Source organism: Schistocerca americana, chromosome 3, assembly GCF_021461395.2.
Source record: "Schistocerca americana isolate TAMUIC-IGC-003095 chromosome 3, iqSchAmer2.1, whole genome shotgun sequence".
Taxonomy (NCBI): domain Eukaryota; kingdom Metazoa; phylum Arthropoda; class Insecta; order Orthoptera; family Acrididae; genus Schistocerca; species Schistocerca americana.
Window position 1 is genome coordinate 860,640,422 of NC_060121.1, and position 15,709 is coordinate 860,656,130.

General features: G+C 37.9%; 1 protein-coding gene across 2 annotated transcripts in view; it reads right to left on the reverse strand.

Annotated features, from left to right (window-relative positions):
• The window catches only part of LOC124605537 (nucleotide exchange factor SIL1), a 113,456-nt gene that overhangs the window by 50,566 nt on the left and 47,181 nt on the right, over window positions 1–15,709 (reverse strand). For both annotated transcript variants that reach the window (XM_047137290.1, XM_047137291.1), the window contains exons 3-4: window positions 5,175–5,410; window positions 2,991–3,306 (exon numbers count right to left, since the gene is read on the reverse strand). In XM_047137290.1, coding sequence (XP_046993246.1) covers window positions 2,991–3,306; window positions 5,175–5,410 — 552 coding nt within the window. The remainder of the gene's footprint in view (window positions 1–2,990; window positions 3,307–5,174; window positions 5,411–15,709) is intronic.

The following is a 15,709-nucleotide window of genomic DNA, read 5'->3' on the forward strand; positions in this document are numbered from 1 at the left end:
TTCTGTTCAAGGGTTTTTGAGAAGACAACAGTTTTGCAAGTATCATCATCTTTAGTGACAAGGTTCACTTCCACTTAAATGGATTTATGAATCAACAGAACTGCCATATTTGGGGTGTAGGAAATTTTTGCATGGTTCATGAGAGGGAAATGTATTCACAGGAAGTGGAAGCATGGTGTGGCTTTCAGTGGGTAGCATCACCAGCACTTATTTTTCTGAAGATGAGACAGGACAAGCTGCGATAGTTAAATGGAAACTTATCCATGTGATGATTAGAGATTTTTATGGCCTCATTTCAATGTAATGGACAGTCAAGAGTTGTGATTTCAGCAGTATGGTGCCACTTGTCATTCTTCCCATGAAATGATTGAATTGCTCCAGGAGCAGTTACCAATGCCACATCTTGTGTAATGGCAACCAACCAGGTCATGTGACTTAACCCCTTGCAATTTCTTCTTTGGGGTTACCTTAAGGGGACCACACCCTGCCTATCTAACCCATGTTAATTTAGGCAGTATTTGACCCATTTCAGAAAAAACATTTGATGCACGACCGTAATATTTTTACTGTATGTTACATGGTGCTAATAGAGTCAGCTGTACTAAAATCTACTTTATCCATTTTATAGTTTTAAAAAAATACTTTTTTAAATTTATTAACAAAAAATATTAAGTTTTTTCCTTCAGAAAATATTTTTTTGTGAACTTCCTAATGGGGGACTATTCATGAATGTAGTACCAGAGTCTCTGAAAATTTCATTCATTTATCGATGATAGTTTCTGATATAATGGGGCATATGTACTGAAAATTTTAGTTTGCGGGAAATTGACTTTAAAGAAAAAACTTTTGAAATTTGTTACTTACAGTTAATTAAAACTCTCCTGTTGCATATGATGGCCCTTCTTTGGCCTTTAGCAGGTCTTCCAGTTTCTTTTTCACCTTCCTGGATGTTTGTCTTGCTTTCTTGGCCATATTAGATGCAGACCTGTCTGCATTGGCTATCCTCATTTTATTGCAATGTTGCAGCCCAGTGATCATACTTTCACCAGGATTAGCTTTTTCAGTACACAACACTTTTCAATATGTAATATCAGCATCATGAACTCCTAGTTTCATTGTGTGCATGCCTACAAATGCAGTTTTAGGAAGGCGGTTCCAAATTATGCTGTTGAAACATTCATTTGGGTTCTGTGTCTGCCCATGCAACCAAGTGTCTGAAAATAGGTTTAATTGCTGTAATAACAGCAGCAGGAAGAGAATGCTGGTGAGAATAAGACTCTCCAGTTGCCTGAGCCCTATTGTATTTGCACCACAAATTTTCTCCTGATGGACACAATCCATGACATGTCTTATCATCAGTTGAGGACTTATGGAAGAATATGGCCCAAACATCTCTCATTATTGCCTCCAGATTTTCTTTATTCCTCCTAACTGCCTGCTCACAGTATACCTGCAAGTTTTCTATTTAAGTTTTAGTTAACCGACCCTGTCCGGTCAACAATTTTCCATCTTCTAATATTTATCCTCTCATATCAACCGTTAGTTTTCTCAACCTTGTTCCCAAACACTTTTGAACATGGCCTGCACATTCTATTTTGCGAATAATGGCATCTCCACATGGCTTAGAGTTGACAGTGTGTTGGTTGACAGTGGGTGACAGAAAAGTGGGCATGGCACAAACACATGCTGTAGGAAAATGCTCTTTAAATACTCGAAAAAAAAATTTTTCAGCAAAATCCTTTTCAGAGTACTTAAATATAACCTAAATCTATTGAAATATGATGAAAACCGAAAATCGATTTTTTTCGACCAGAACCAGTGGAGTGGAGCGTTGCACAGAAGTGAAATGCAGATGATAAATAGTTCAGACACGAAGAAAATAGAAGTACTGAAATGTGGTGGTTCAGAAGAATGCTGAAGATTAAAAGGGTTAATAGAATAACTTATGAGGAACTGGAGAGAAAAGAAATTTTATGGCACAACTTGACTAAGAGAAAGGATCAGTTGATAGAAGAAGTCTTGACACATCAAGTCTATGGAGAAAAGCAAAAGGGAGCAGGATTGTAGAGGGACAGAATATTTGAACAAAATAATCAGGTTCAAATGGATGTAGACTGCACTAGTTATTTGCAGAAATGAAGAGGTTGGCATGTAACAGAGCAATGTGGAGAACTGCATTGAACCAGTCTTTGTACAGAAGACCACAACAACAATATACTGATGAGCATAAAAGTAAGTGAGTAGTTGTATCTTTAAATGTTTTGGGAATTTGCTTGAATAAAAAAATCTTAATACTGATGCAAACTGCAACAAGAAATAAAAACTGTGGTCTTAATTGTGTACATTTGAGCAAATGTCAGTTATGCTTCTTCTCTAATCAGATCACAAAAGATAAAGATTCAGTACCAAAATACATGGAATCATTTCTGAAGCAGAATGGTTTATTCCTTATCTTTTTTTAATCTTAAACTAACATATTCAGTGAAGCTCTATGCAGATTGTGATGGCAGTTCAGAATTGTCAATGTGCTCTTCTATGAAAATGCCTCACCACAAGTGAAATTGCAATTTCTCCCAACAGTTTCAACTCTGAAATTTTTGGTCACCAACACTATAACTTTGATTTGGCTTCTTGCTCATCACAGTTTCATAAAATTGTAAGATTTTCCCAATGAACAATATTTCACAGTGATGAAGAGCTGAAATAAGTGGTCACTGCCTTTCTCAATCATCTGGCAATGGAGAAGGCATGAATATAAAGCAGGGATAAAAAGAGACCCTTACTACACAATACAGCTAGTGTTTGAATTTACTGAGGATTATCTAGAGAAGCAATACAAGTTATATAGTTGTGATATAAAATATTTTTACTAGTTATATTGTGATTGTAAAAGGTGTATTACTTTCTGGAGACCAACTACGATTACATGGTCCAGGATAAAATAATTCTGTAACAATGACTTTTCTATTTTTAACATTTACAAAACATACCTGGAGTTTTAGTTTGTCATGGCTATCACCACCAGCAAACAATTCTGCAAGGCCTGACAAACCTCCTTCAGTTACAAACTGTGCCTGAGCAATTGGAAAATTGCGAATAAGGCAAGATAAGGCAAACAGTGCACGAGAACGAACTGTGGGATCTGTGTCTAGTGCAACAGCACGAACGAGTGCTGGAAGTGCACCTGCCTCTAGCAGAGCAATCTGCACTCTAGGATTGCTCTGCGCTGCTGAGCCCAATAAGTGTGCTGCGACTGAACGTAGTCGCGGAGAGGTGGCATTCAGCAATGGCAGTATCTCCAAAATCCTAAAAACAAAGGGAAGGTTTTGCCATGTGATCATTTCTGTGGAATAATAAAACACACACACACACACACACACACACACACACACACACACACACACACACACACACACACACACAAAAACAAACAAAAAAATAATCACACTTCTTTGCTCATTATGATATGCTCGATTTATTATTTATTTCAGATGGTTATTCTTCTGCTCTACCAGATCTGTGACTAAAATAAATGAAATGTAATTAGTTTATTATTATTATTATTATTATTATTATTCATGGAATCACTTTTTACTATGCATATTCATATGTAAATATGCATCTTTATAAACATCTGATGTTTACGGTTTACTGCAGCAGAACTACATTAGATAAAAGTCAACAATAATGACAGGTGCTAACCATAAGAAATCAAAACCAACAGATTTTATTCCCACACAAATGCACTCCACTACTCCTTATTCCAAGAATACTGCGAATAATCAATGTCTATACATAAAACCTTTACAGTTTGCTAATAGAGAGACAGAGGTACAGTTATAGAAAAAACCGTAACACATATAGCATTACTAGCCTGTCAATAGACATGGAACAATGGCGTTGATGATAATCTTAGAATTAACTCTTATGCTGAAGCAAGAGGTCTTACAATGGAGTATCCAAGCTCAAGAAGCTAAAATGAAATAAAAATGATTTCAAAATACAGATATGTATGTGTGTTCTACTACCCATCAAAGTTATTTACCTGCAAAAATAGGGCATTCATGTCCGATGTTAGAACGTTAATTTTTTTAAAACCTACAGAAGCACAAGTAATTTTCAAATTGACAAACCACAGGTCATGCCACATGATCAGTATTTCATCATATGCCTTCATTTTAGTATCAACAACTAACTCTCTGTACTGAGATAATGAGCAGCTTAACATGTATGTGGCACAGATTTGATTATGAAGATGATATTCCTTTTGGACCATTTGATAATGTGATTGCTGTGGTTTCTGATACTGGATTACTGCAGTCTGGATACAATGAAAAAGATGCAGCCTTTTTGAAATCTGTGCTTTTTACCTGTGTTTTAATCGCTTCACTGAAACACCACATTTGCACACCAGTGACAAGGGAAGACAACACATCAACTTCTATTTTGGGAAATATTACTCTTTAAATAATTTGTTCATGAACATCTAATGTTTCAAGCAAATGTTAAGCTTTTTGCGAAATAACACCTTATTCATGATTCACATGAATATCCTGGTCACAGCTGTACATCACACAGCACTGCTTCATCAGTGACTTGTGCTTCCGGAGTCCTTAGATTCGTTAACCTTCAAACATTGATTGTACACACATGTAGAATTTTGCTGATAAATAAACTTCGTGGGTGACAGAACACTCATCTTCATACTTTAAAATAATTTTTATTCAGTTTCAGCCATTTAAGCAGAAGTTACAACAAGGATATCACTTCTTGGGACCATGTGTAACAAAGGAAAAAAGGAAAACAGTCTGCAGAAAGTTAAATCAAGAGTAAATGAACAAATCAATTTCAGTGAACTGCTTTGATCTCCATTTTTTAAAGATCCTTTTTCAATATCCATTTGTGCAGACAGCACATCATCGTTGCTGCCTCTGCCATCTTTATAAAAATTTATTGCATACTATAATTTATTTACTGCAATAATGTGCTCATACTTTTTACCAGGTAGAAGTGTCACACTGAAAGCACAGAGATTGATAGAGATAATCTAACCAAAAACTAATTCTTATTGTTATGTAACAATATTTCTTAAACTATTTAATTTAAATTATAGATTTCTATCAATTCATTAAAAAATTCAGTGAAATTTTATCCAATTTAGAGTAAGTACTCACCCTCCTGCTTGAACAAACTCCTTTGCATTGTCCACTTGGTGCACCATATATTCTAGATCAGTCAAAATAGCTATTAATTCATCTTCACCCTCATCCTCTTTCAGTTCACTTGCTCTGAACTTTGCAAGCAACTCATTCAATAATTCTAGATCAGTTTTTATATTCAAGTTTAATTCTTCAAATTTCTTTTTCAATTCATCATAGGATCTAAATCTCTTCCGCACTCGTTCAATGTCCTGCAAATAAATGTTATCCACTAAATGTTTTGTCAGAATGTTGCTATCACACTGATATCTACTTCATAAAATAAAATTTACCCCTAAATTTCTTGCCAAAAAGTGCTGTTTAAAAATTCTGCACAGGAGCATGGAACAAAAATTACAGAATCTAATTTTTTGTCAGTTATTTGTAAACAGTCAACAGCAATGAAACCTTCTTGTTAGTACTGTTCTGATAAAAGCAAGTGAATAAGCAACCTGAATAGTTTGATACCCACACCTGATCTCAGATTGGAGAACACCGTGCATGACGGAAGATTAAAAAAGCTGTAAAAATGTACAAGCGAATAAGCAATATGAACAGTCTGATAGCTATGCCCAGTTTCAGTGCAGAGAACAATGTGCACAACAGAAAAACTGTAGGAGTACTAGTAGGGTGGTGATGTGAACACAAAACCCATTGCCCAGAATCCATGTGACCAACTATCAGTGTACTCTGCTTAGCGAACAGGGCTCTGGAGAATTATTATTGCTTTACTATCAATATTTGGTAGTCAGAGGAAATGCTCTACCTCTGTTAAGAGTATGAATTGTATCCGGAATTTGAGGTTTGTAAATCGTCCAGGGACATTAAAACTACTTACAATACTCTGTCTTGCAATATCAGAAGGATCTCGCAGAAGATAAATAAACCATGAAGAATCACTGGTGATTCTGGATTTCTAACTAATATTGAAGCCAACTAATGTAGTAACAATTTCCATAACAAGAAGAAAAGCCAAGGGGACAAATATTTAGGGGAATATTTCTTGACAGTATAACACGAAGAGTAAGTAACACGGTAATGAAGCATATATACATGAAGTGGGAAAATAAAATAAAAGGCTGTACCAGTTTACACTACCACTGACATGAAAAGAGCATGGAAGGAGCCTAATAATGATTATGTTTTGTGCAGCTGAAAAAAATAAAACAGAAGAATCCAAAGTTGTCTATAATGTACTTCAACAAATGCTAAGTAAATAAAATAATAGTCATAGGTAATTTCATTCTGAGATAAGAGTGCACTAATTGGAAAGTTATCAATTCAACACATAGCAGAAGAATGGGAGGACATACTATTAATGAGAATGGAAAAGTATCAAGAAAGTTTTTGACTTTCAATGGATTGAAAATAACTAACTCATTTTTTCAGAAATGCAATATCCCACAGTATATGTCCCTTATGGACTATATTATCAGCAGGAAAATGGATGGAGAAGCAAGAGACACATAAGTATCTTGATGATGTGTTACAGCATCTGATCACTACTTTGTAATATTGGAGATATTCAATATGCAAAAGGAGGAGTGATACGAAAAGGAAAACCACGAAAAGAGGCTTATAAAGTATTTTTGCTCAGTGAAGACATGTGACACAGGCATGTTCCAAAAGAGATTGGACAACAAACTTGCACAGTTAAAATAAAAAATAAAAAAGGCAATGATGGTGAAGAACGGTGAAATGAAGATTAGGCTTTAATGTACTACTGAAGACAAGGTCATTATACACTACATGGATTAGAATAACAAAGTGACTGACAGTTAATTGTTTACACAAGATGTTAAACCTATAATATCCATCTGCTCCAAACTGAAGTGGCTTAAGACATGTTTCATCTTGCACATGTCATTGCAGCTCACCTAACTTGCAGCAATTTAAGCTGTACTCTTAGATTCCTGCCTAACTACACACTCAGAAATCACCATGTATTCTGAAATAAACAGCAAAATATTTGTGACAATGAAGAATAAGCTGCTTGCTTCACCCATGGTTATTTAAGTTGTTCTTAAGTCCCCACCTAACCACACACTCAGAAGTTACCACATATTCAGAAATAAACAGCCAAATATTTATTTCAGTCACTTTCTAATCAGACAGAAATATAAATAACTTTGAATATTGCAAAACATACTTGTATAGCATTCTTAAGAAAGTTCCAGGATGCATTAACAATGGTAAGATGTAGAAAGTCTCTCATGAAGGCTTATATTGTTGATGCATCATTAAATGACATTTACTGATAAGGATGAGTTTTGTGATAAATCTTCACTGTGCCATTACCTTGAAATGGCATACTGCAGGTTATAATACAAAACAGATAGATATGCCAAAATAAATATGGGGTCTGCCACAACAAGTGACTTTCATTTTGCAGCAGATGCATGTTACAGGTTTAACATCTTCAGTTGTTTACAGGACAGCTACCATAGCAACAATCAATTTGTGATCAGAGCACAAGTTTGGTCCCATCTTCTGTTCTGTCCACAGTTGACATATCACTCTACTACCTAAGCTGCTGTTTATCAGTCAGCTCTGAATAACAATGAGGTCTTAAACATAATTGTTGTGTTTTGTTCTTATGTGCTTTGTTTGCCTGTGAGGTACGTTTCTTTGATGGAATGTGCAACGGTAACTGTAAAATTGCGTAAAGAAGTGATAAAAGACTATTAGGGTCTTGTAAATCAAACTCAATACTGTAATGCGAAGTTCTCTGTGAAATGTGTAAACGGGGCATGAAAGCAACTGACACTCTTGACATGGAAGTGCTAACAGAAGTCACAAAAGCCTTAAAAAACAGGAACATGTGAATCGTTATTGTTGTAAATGCGACCATTCCAGTTGTGGGGTGGCCGTGAATGAAAGTGCAGCGGGACCGAACGGGAGCGGCCCGCGAACAAACAAGATGGGCGAACGGAAAAGGGTGGACACACACAATGACAGATGACTGAGCAAGGCACCAAGAACAGCAACACACAAGAAGCAATGGGGTCACAAGAGAAAACCTCATGAAATCAACAACATCCACTCGGACACGGAAATAAACAAAGTAAACACGATGTCTGTAAGCAAGATATCGAGAGACTCACGCGAATATCGGACTGCCTGGCTAAGTGATAGGCAGGATAGGGTACATCGCTACTGGCTGCTGGGACCACGTGCTCCACAGTGGTGCCCTCACATTATACACGGGCCAGAAGCGTGCACAGCCATGGCTTATGGTGCGATGGCTGCAGAGACCTCTAGTGGTAATCGTGGTCCACGCCGTCTGGCGCAGATTCAAAACCCGCAGCACTCAGTACCCGAGTTATATTTATTTAGCATACAGTCAAGTGGCTGCTTCTTAAATAAATAAATAAATACTGATTTAAAAACTGCTTCCTCTTCTGCATATGATGGCTAATATTAAAAACGAATATGTTATTATAAATGGCATAAATAAGGAACTTTTAACCTGCTATGGTTTGATCTCTCATCTCAGAGTGTTGCAATTATGTTACCATGTGCTGGAAAACTAACAGTGCCGAAGTATGGCAACAATCCATAGTAATTGTGATAAGAACTGTGAAAATTATGGGTGGATAATTCTGCTGAATACTGCATGCAAATTACATGCCACAAATTTGAATAATGTACTGTAAATTATATCCAAATGTCTGCTATGTGATGAAGAAATGGGCTTTAGTTAGAGAAAGTCTGCAGTAGCAACTGCAGTATTTGTGGTAACAAAAAAATTAAATATGATGAGAACTTAACAGAAGAAAATCATCTAGCTTCATAATCTACATAAAAGCTGTAGATAATTTTAATAGAAGAAAAAACTGTTAAATATAATGGAAATAAGAGGTTGTCGTTTACATCTTACAGATGCCCTGAGAAGCCTGTATGAAGATTTAAAGATTTAAATGGTAAATTAATTCAGCTTAAGTTGGAAAAAACAAAAATGATAAATTAATTCAGCTTATATTGAAAAAAACAAAAGGTGGTCATGCAAGGGTGCAGTGTATGACCAACAGTCTTAAAACGTACCTGGATTATGCATTAAAAGAATGGAAAGCCCAATTTGGCACAGGTGTTTTGAAAGACTGGCACACTTTTAAACATGCCCCTTATAGAGAAACAATCTGACATTTTTGGCATAAAGAGATGACAATTTACAAAAAAGAATTTACTCATGGGGCAGAATATGTAAAAAAATATCATTTGCAGGTACCAAAATGAAAAAATTAAACTATGATTTTTAAGGTAAAAACACCCCATGAGCATGAAAATTGCATGATGAAGTATTTAAACTAGTTAAATAACCCAGTTGTGGCATTAAAAATGGTAAAGATGTATAGGTATTGCTCACAGCACAATCTACAAAACAGACACTCACAGGACACCATGCAGTAACCATTTATTTTACTGAATACAACAGCAAATTATCACTTGACAACTGATAAACTGAAAACTAACTGACTGACAGATTGTGAATGCTATACTGGCTTTCGCACTACATCTACACATCTTTGCCATATCTAGCCAGCATTTTTCAGTCGATATGGCACGTAGATGTGTTCAAATAGTCCAAAAGGCACTCATAAAATCTTGCAAGTTAAGTATGGGATAGCGGTTCAGTAGTGTTCATACATTCAACGTCCAATAATCCCCACTGGGCCTCCATTTGTCGTCTCTCTTCCTAACAAGGTGCAGGGGTGATGCCCATCAATCAGGTAACATCAATCTGACTTTCTGTCCGTCACTTACAAGCGATGGGACAACATGAGTGGGGGAGCTTGCTCAGGTGTCTGCATGTGGATGGATGTATTGCCTTTACCAACATACTCTGCCTCTTGTCCCTACAGCCTTTGCTTGTTTTAACCAGGTGAATGTCTCCCTACTTTACCACTCTGCATGCTGTCTCGTCTGTCCGATTCCAGCACTGATAATTGTTTCTGCATTGCGCCCAACAGTAGCTTTAGAATGTGGAGCTGCTCATTGACAGACTTTCTTGGCTCCTGTCATATAACCATGGCTTCTGCTGGGTTGCGGCTGTCAGCTACCTGTGTTATTGCTAAGGCAACTGTCTGCCCCACTTCTAGTGTACTTTGTCAGCGATTGGCACAACAGAACTAATGTCATCCTGCCCACAAGTGACTAAAGCCATTTTCACTGACGGCGGCAGCTGCATGAGCCACAAATGCAGCAGCATCTCATCTGACATTGCTGCCTCCTTCACAGTATGCCGGAGGTGCCACCAGAATTCGGAAAGCATCGTCGCTAATTTATTCTCACTGTAGAACCTGCTGCATCCATTGGTCTAAAGATTTCCCCACATGCTGGATCAACAGGTCTCAAATGCTGATACTGATTGTGTGTAGGAGACTTCAAAATGACATCCAATACTGTCTCCACTGCTCGAGCCTCTACGCTATTAACTGCCACTGCTAACTTTGTATAGTCATTTGTGACACTGTTCTGCATAAATACTAGCTCTAACATTGCAAACTAAAGTATGGGCTTCTCCAGCAGGAACTTTGGCATTTAAGTTTTCATCATCAGTTTGGCGGACATGCTGGACTTCGCAGTTCCTTTGTCTTTGTCTAGCTCCTCCAGCAAGCATGTTGTTGTTGTGGTCTTCAGTCCTGAGACTGGTTTGATGCAGCTCTCAATGCTACTCTATCCTGTGCAAGCTTTTTCATCTCCCAGTACCTACTGCAATCTACATCCTTCTGAATCTGCTTAGTGTATTCATCTCTTGGTCTCCCTCTACGATTTTTACCCTCCACGCTGCCCTCCAATACTAAATTGGTGATCCCTTGATGCCTCAGAACATGTCCTACCAACCGATCCCTTCTTCTGGTCAAGTTGTGCCACAAACTTCTCTTCTCCCCAATCCTATTCAATACTTCCTCATTAGTTATGTGATCTACCCATCTAATCATCAGCATTCTTGTGTAGCACCACATTTCGAAAGCTTCTACTCTCTTCTTGTCCAAACTATTTATCGTCCATGTTTCACTTCCATACATGGCAACACTCCATACAAATACTTTCAGAAATGACTTCCTGACACTTAAATCTATACTCGATGTTAACAAATTTCTCTTCTTGAGAAACGCTTCCTTGCCATTGCCAGTCTACATTTTATATCCTCTCTACTTCGACCATCATCAGTTATTTTGCTCCCCAAATAGCAAATCTCCTTTACTACTTTAAGTGTCTCATTTCCTAATCTAATTCCCTCAGCATCACCCGACTTAATTAGACTACATTCCATTACCCTTGTTTTGCTTTTGTTGATGTTCATCTTATATCCTCCTTTCAAGACACTGACCATTCCATTCAACTGCTCTTCCAAGTCCTTTGCTGTCTCTGACAGAATTACAATGTCATCGGCGAACCTCAAAGTTTTTATTTCTTCTCCATGAATTTTAATACCTACTCCGAATTTTTCTTTTGTTTCCTTTACTGCTTGCTCAATATACAGATTGAACAACATCGGGGAGAGGCTACAACCCTGTCTTACTCCCTTCCCAACCACTGCTTCCCTTTCATGTCCCTCGACTCTTATAACTGCCATCTGGTTTCTGTACAAATTGTAAATAGCCTTTCGCTCCCTGTATTTTACCCCTGTCACCTTTAGAATTTGAAAGAGAGTATTCCAGTCAACATTGTCAAAAGCTTTCTCTAAGTCTACAAATGCTAGAAACGTAGGTTTGCCTTTCCTTAATCTTTCTTCTAAGATAAGTCGTAAGGTCAGTATTGCCTCACGTGTTCCAGGGTTTCTACGGAATCCAAACCGATCTTCGCCGAGGTTGGCTTCTACTAGTTTTTCCATTCGTCTGTAAAGAATTCGTGTTAGTATTTTGCAGCTGTGACTTATTAAACTGATAGTTCGGTAATTTTCACATCTGTCAACACCTGCTTTCTTTGGGATTGGAATTATTATATTCTTCTTGAAGTCTGAGGGTATTTCGCCTGTTTCATACATCTTGCTCACCAGATGGTAGAGTTTTGTCAGGACTGGCTCTCCCAAGGTCGTCAGTAGTTCCAATGGAATGTTGTCTACTCCGGGGGCCTTGTTTCGACTCAGGTCTTTCAGTGCCCTGTCAAACTCTTCACGCAGTATCATATCTCCCATTGCATCTTCATCTACATCCTCTTCCATTTCCATAATATTGTCCTCAAGTACATCGCCCTTGTATAGACCCTCTATATACTCCTTCCACCTTTCTGCTTTCCCTTCTTTGCTTAGAACTGGGTTTCCATCTGAGCTCTTGATATTCATACAAGTCGTTCTCTTATCTCCAAAGGTCTCTTTAATTTTCCTGTAGGCAGTATCTATCTTACCCCTAGTGAGATAGGCCTCTACATCCTTACATTTGTCCTCTAGCCATCCCTGCTTAGCCATTTTGCACTTCCTGTCGATCTCATTTTTGAGACGTTTGTATTCCTTTTTGCCTGCTTCATTTACTGCATTTTTATATTTTCTCCTTTCATCAATTAAATTCAATATTTCTTCTGTTACCCAAGGATTTCTACTAGCCCTCGTCTTTTTACCTACTTGATCCTCTGCTGCCTTCCCTACTTCATCCCTCAAAGCTGCCCATTCTTCTTCTACTGTATTTCTTTCCCCCATTCCTGTCAATTGTTCCCTTATGCTCTCCCTGAAACTCTGTACAACCTCTGGTTCTTTCAGTTTATCCAGGTCCCATCTCCTTAAATTCCCACCTTTTTGCAGTTTCTTCAGTTTTAATCTACAGGTCATAACCAATAGATTGTGGTCAGACTGCACATCTGCCCCTGGAAATGTCTTACAATTTAAAACCTGGTTCCTAAATCTCTGTCTTACCATTATATAATCTATCTGATACCTTTTAGTATCTCCAGGGTTCTTCCATGTATACAACCTTCTTTACAACCTGTAAGGATAAAAGTTGTTTTTCCATCCGGTCTCAACCATCACCATCACATGAAGTCACCATCTCACTTTGCGCTATGCTTCAATTTGCTGTTTTCTTTTTTGCTTTTGGGGTCACCATTTTACAGGTATTGCTCATAGCATAGTCTAAAAAACACACACTTATAGAATACAGTGTAATAACAGTGTATTTTTTTTACTGGTTACAACAGAATATTATCACTTGACAAACAGACAAATAAAGAACTAACTGAAGAAACTCACAAAGAATAAACCAGTAAACACTATTCTGCTGGTCGACCAAAGAAATATTATGTCTCTTCACTAGTTGTCTGTAACTGGTGCTTCCCACATATGTAAAGAAGAAACTATCAGAATTCAGAAATTGAGGTAGGACAGTGAAGTCACTTTCAAGAATATATATATAATATCAATGAATATGTAGCAAAATGAAAACACAATAACAAAAATCATCAAAGATTAGGCCTACCTCGAGGTACTCTCTCAGTACTTCAATTACAGAATAACAGTTGTGTGATGATTCGGGAAAGTATACGTAGTTGACCAAGGCTGAAATGCTCTTCTGAAATTACTACACTACTAAATTGTATTCATAATTAATGTTCCAGTTACTAAATGCTGCAAAAAGAGAACTACTGTTCTGAATGACATCAAATTATAAAAAAGCATATTATTGATGAAAGGAGAAACACCATGGACCAAAAAAAATGTAATGAAAATTTCACCAACTGATGACACTTTAAGTGTCAGAATATGTGCACCAACAGACATACAGCACACAGATGTTGCTCAGTTTGAATCCGAGATGCCCAATCTGACTGTCTCCATGAAGGATTGCATGATGCTGGTAACACTCCTTACAAGGACAGTGGCTGTGTGCGAGTAGTCCTGCAGAAGTTCTGGACACTCAAGGGCATGAAAATAGGCATTGGTCTGACATCTGCTGGGGTCTGGAGAAAATGATTACAAAATTCGAAATGATAGGTTCTTCTGAAGTACAGTGTGGGAGAATGAGGAAAGCAGTTGATCCAATGACTCTGAAATACGTGGCCACAGCACTGCAGGAGGGGTCAAGTGGTGGTGCACAAACATGTAGTCCACAGGAAACTGCCTGAACATTGGACATGCTCGCGAGCTTGGTGCATAAAATCCTGCGAAAAATTCTGCATTGCTATCCATACATAATAAACCAAGGAGCTGCTTCCTGCTGACCTGCCAGCAAGACAAATGTTCACTCTGGAATTTCTTGCTCACATGGGGAGATGAGTCCTGCAGTCTCGGTCACTGGTAAATGCTACGAATGTTGTTTGCACAGCAATGTCATTCCAACCCTTCAACAGCATGGATCTCTGCATTTTTATGCAAGATGGCTCTCCTCTGCACATTGCATAGCCAATGAAGTGGCTGCTGCAGAGGCATTTTGGAAATGCTAGATTTAACAGCCATCATTTCCTTGCAGCCTGGCCACCCAGATCATGTTCAGTGCTCCAACTAAATGTAGCTGAATTGAAGCACGCCTTGTACAACACGTTCTGAATGTGACCCCCGAGACCCTGCGATCTGTTGTGGAACATGCTGTTTCTTGATTTCCAGTTGTGACAGGAAACAATGGACAGCTTAATGTACATGTGTTGCATCAGTCTCACAACAATTAGAAACCGATATATTTTTGCTTTTTCTCTAGTTTTTGGTCACAGTACCATTAACAATCAATGTTGTTTTGCCTTTTATGCAGTTTTTGGTCCCGGGGCAATTAAAAACTGATCTCATTTTGCTTTTTATGCAGTTTTCAGTCTCATGACAGTTGAAAACCATTTTTTCCCATCTGCTGTGGTACAATCTTGCCTTAGTGGATGGGGCTAACCTAACTAACAAATGTTGACTGCCGAACTTGTGCAGTCATGCACACTGAACAGTTGGAGCGGGGTAAAGTGCAACTCAGACCACAGCTGTTATACTGTGATTCATCCCCGATTTGTAGCCATCCCTATTTACATTAAGACACTTACAGTTCCATTATTGGTAAAATTTTGTTCAATTATGTTTCTGTTCCATGATGTTTCCTCCTGTGCCAAAAACATGTTGTTCAACTTTGACATCATTCTGAGCAGTGGTTCTCTTTCTACTGACTAACACAAAGTCCACAGTAAAATTTCAAGGATGTTTCTGTAAACTCCTTGAAGTCATAACAGGAGGTTGCCCAAGAGATGGAGACTTGCCATTCTTTTTCAATTATGTGTTGAAAAAATAATACGAAAACGGCGCAAGGAATTAAAACTTCAGAACTTGTGTATACCTTTCGGGCATTTGGACTGAGAAGAATGGTGTGGGAATAGGCTGTTTAGTTTATGTGGATGATGCAGCCATAATGACAGAAGATTTTGAAATGGCAAACGAACAAATTCATGTACTGAAAGATGTAGCATAATAACGGGTTTACAACTACACTCCTGGAAATTGAAATAAGAACACCGTGAATTCATTGTCCCAGGAAGGGGAAACTATATTGACACATTCCTGGGGTCAGATACATCACATGATCACACTGACAGAACCACAGGCACATAGA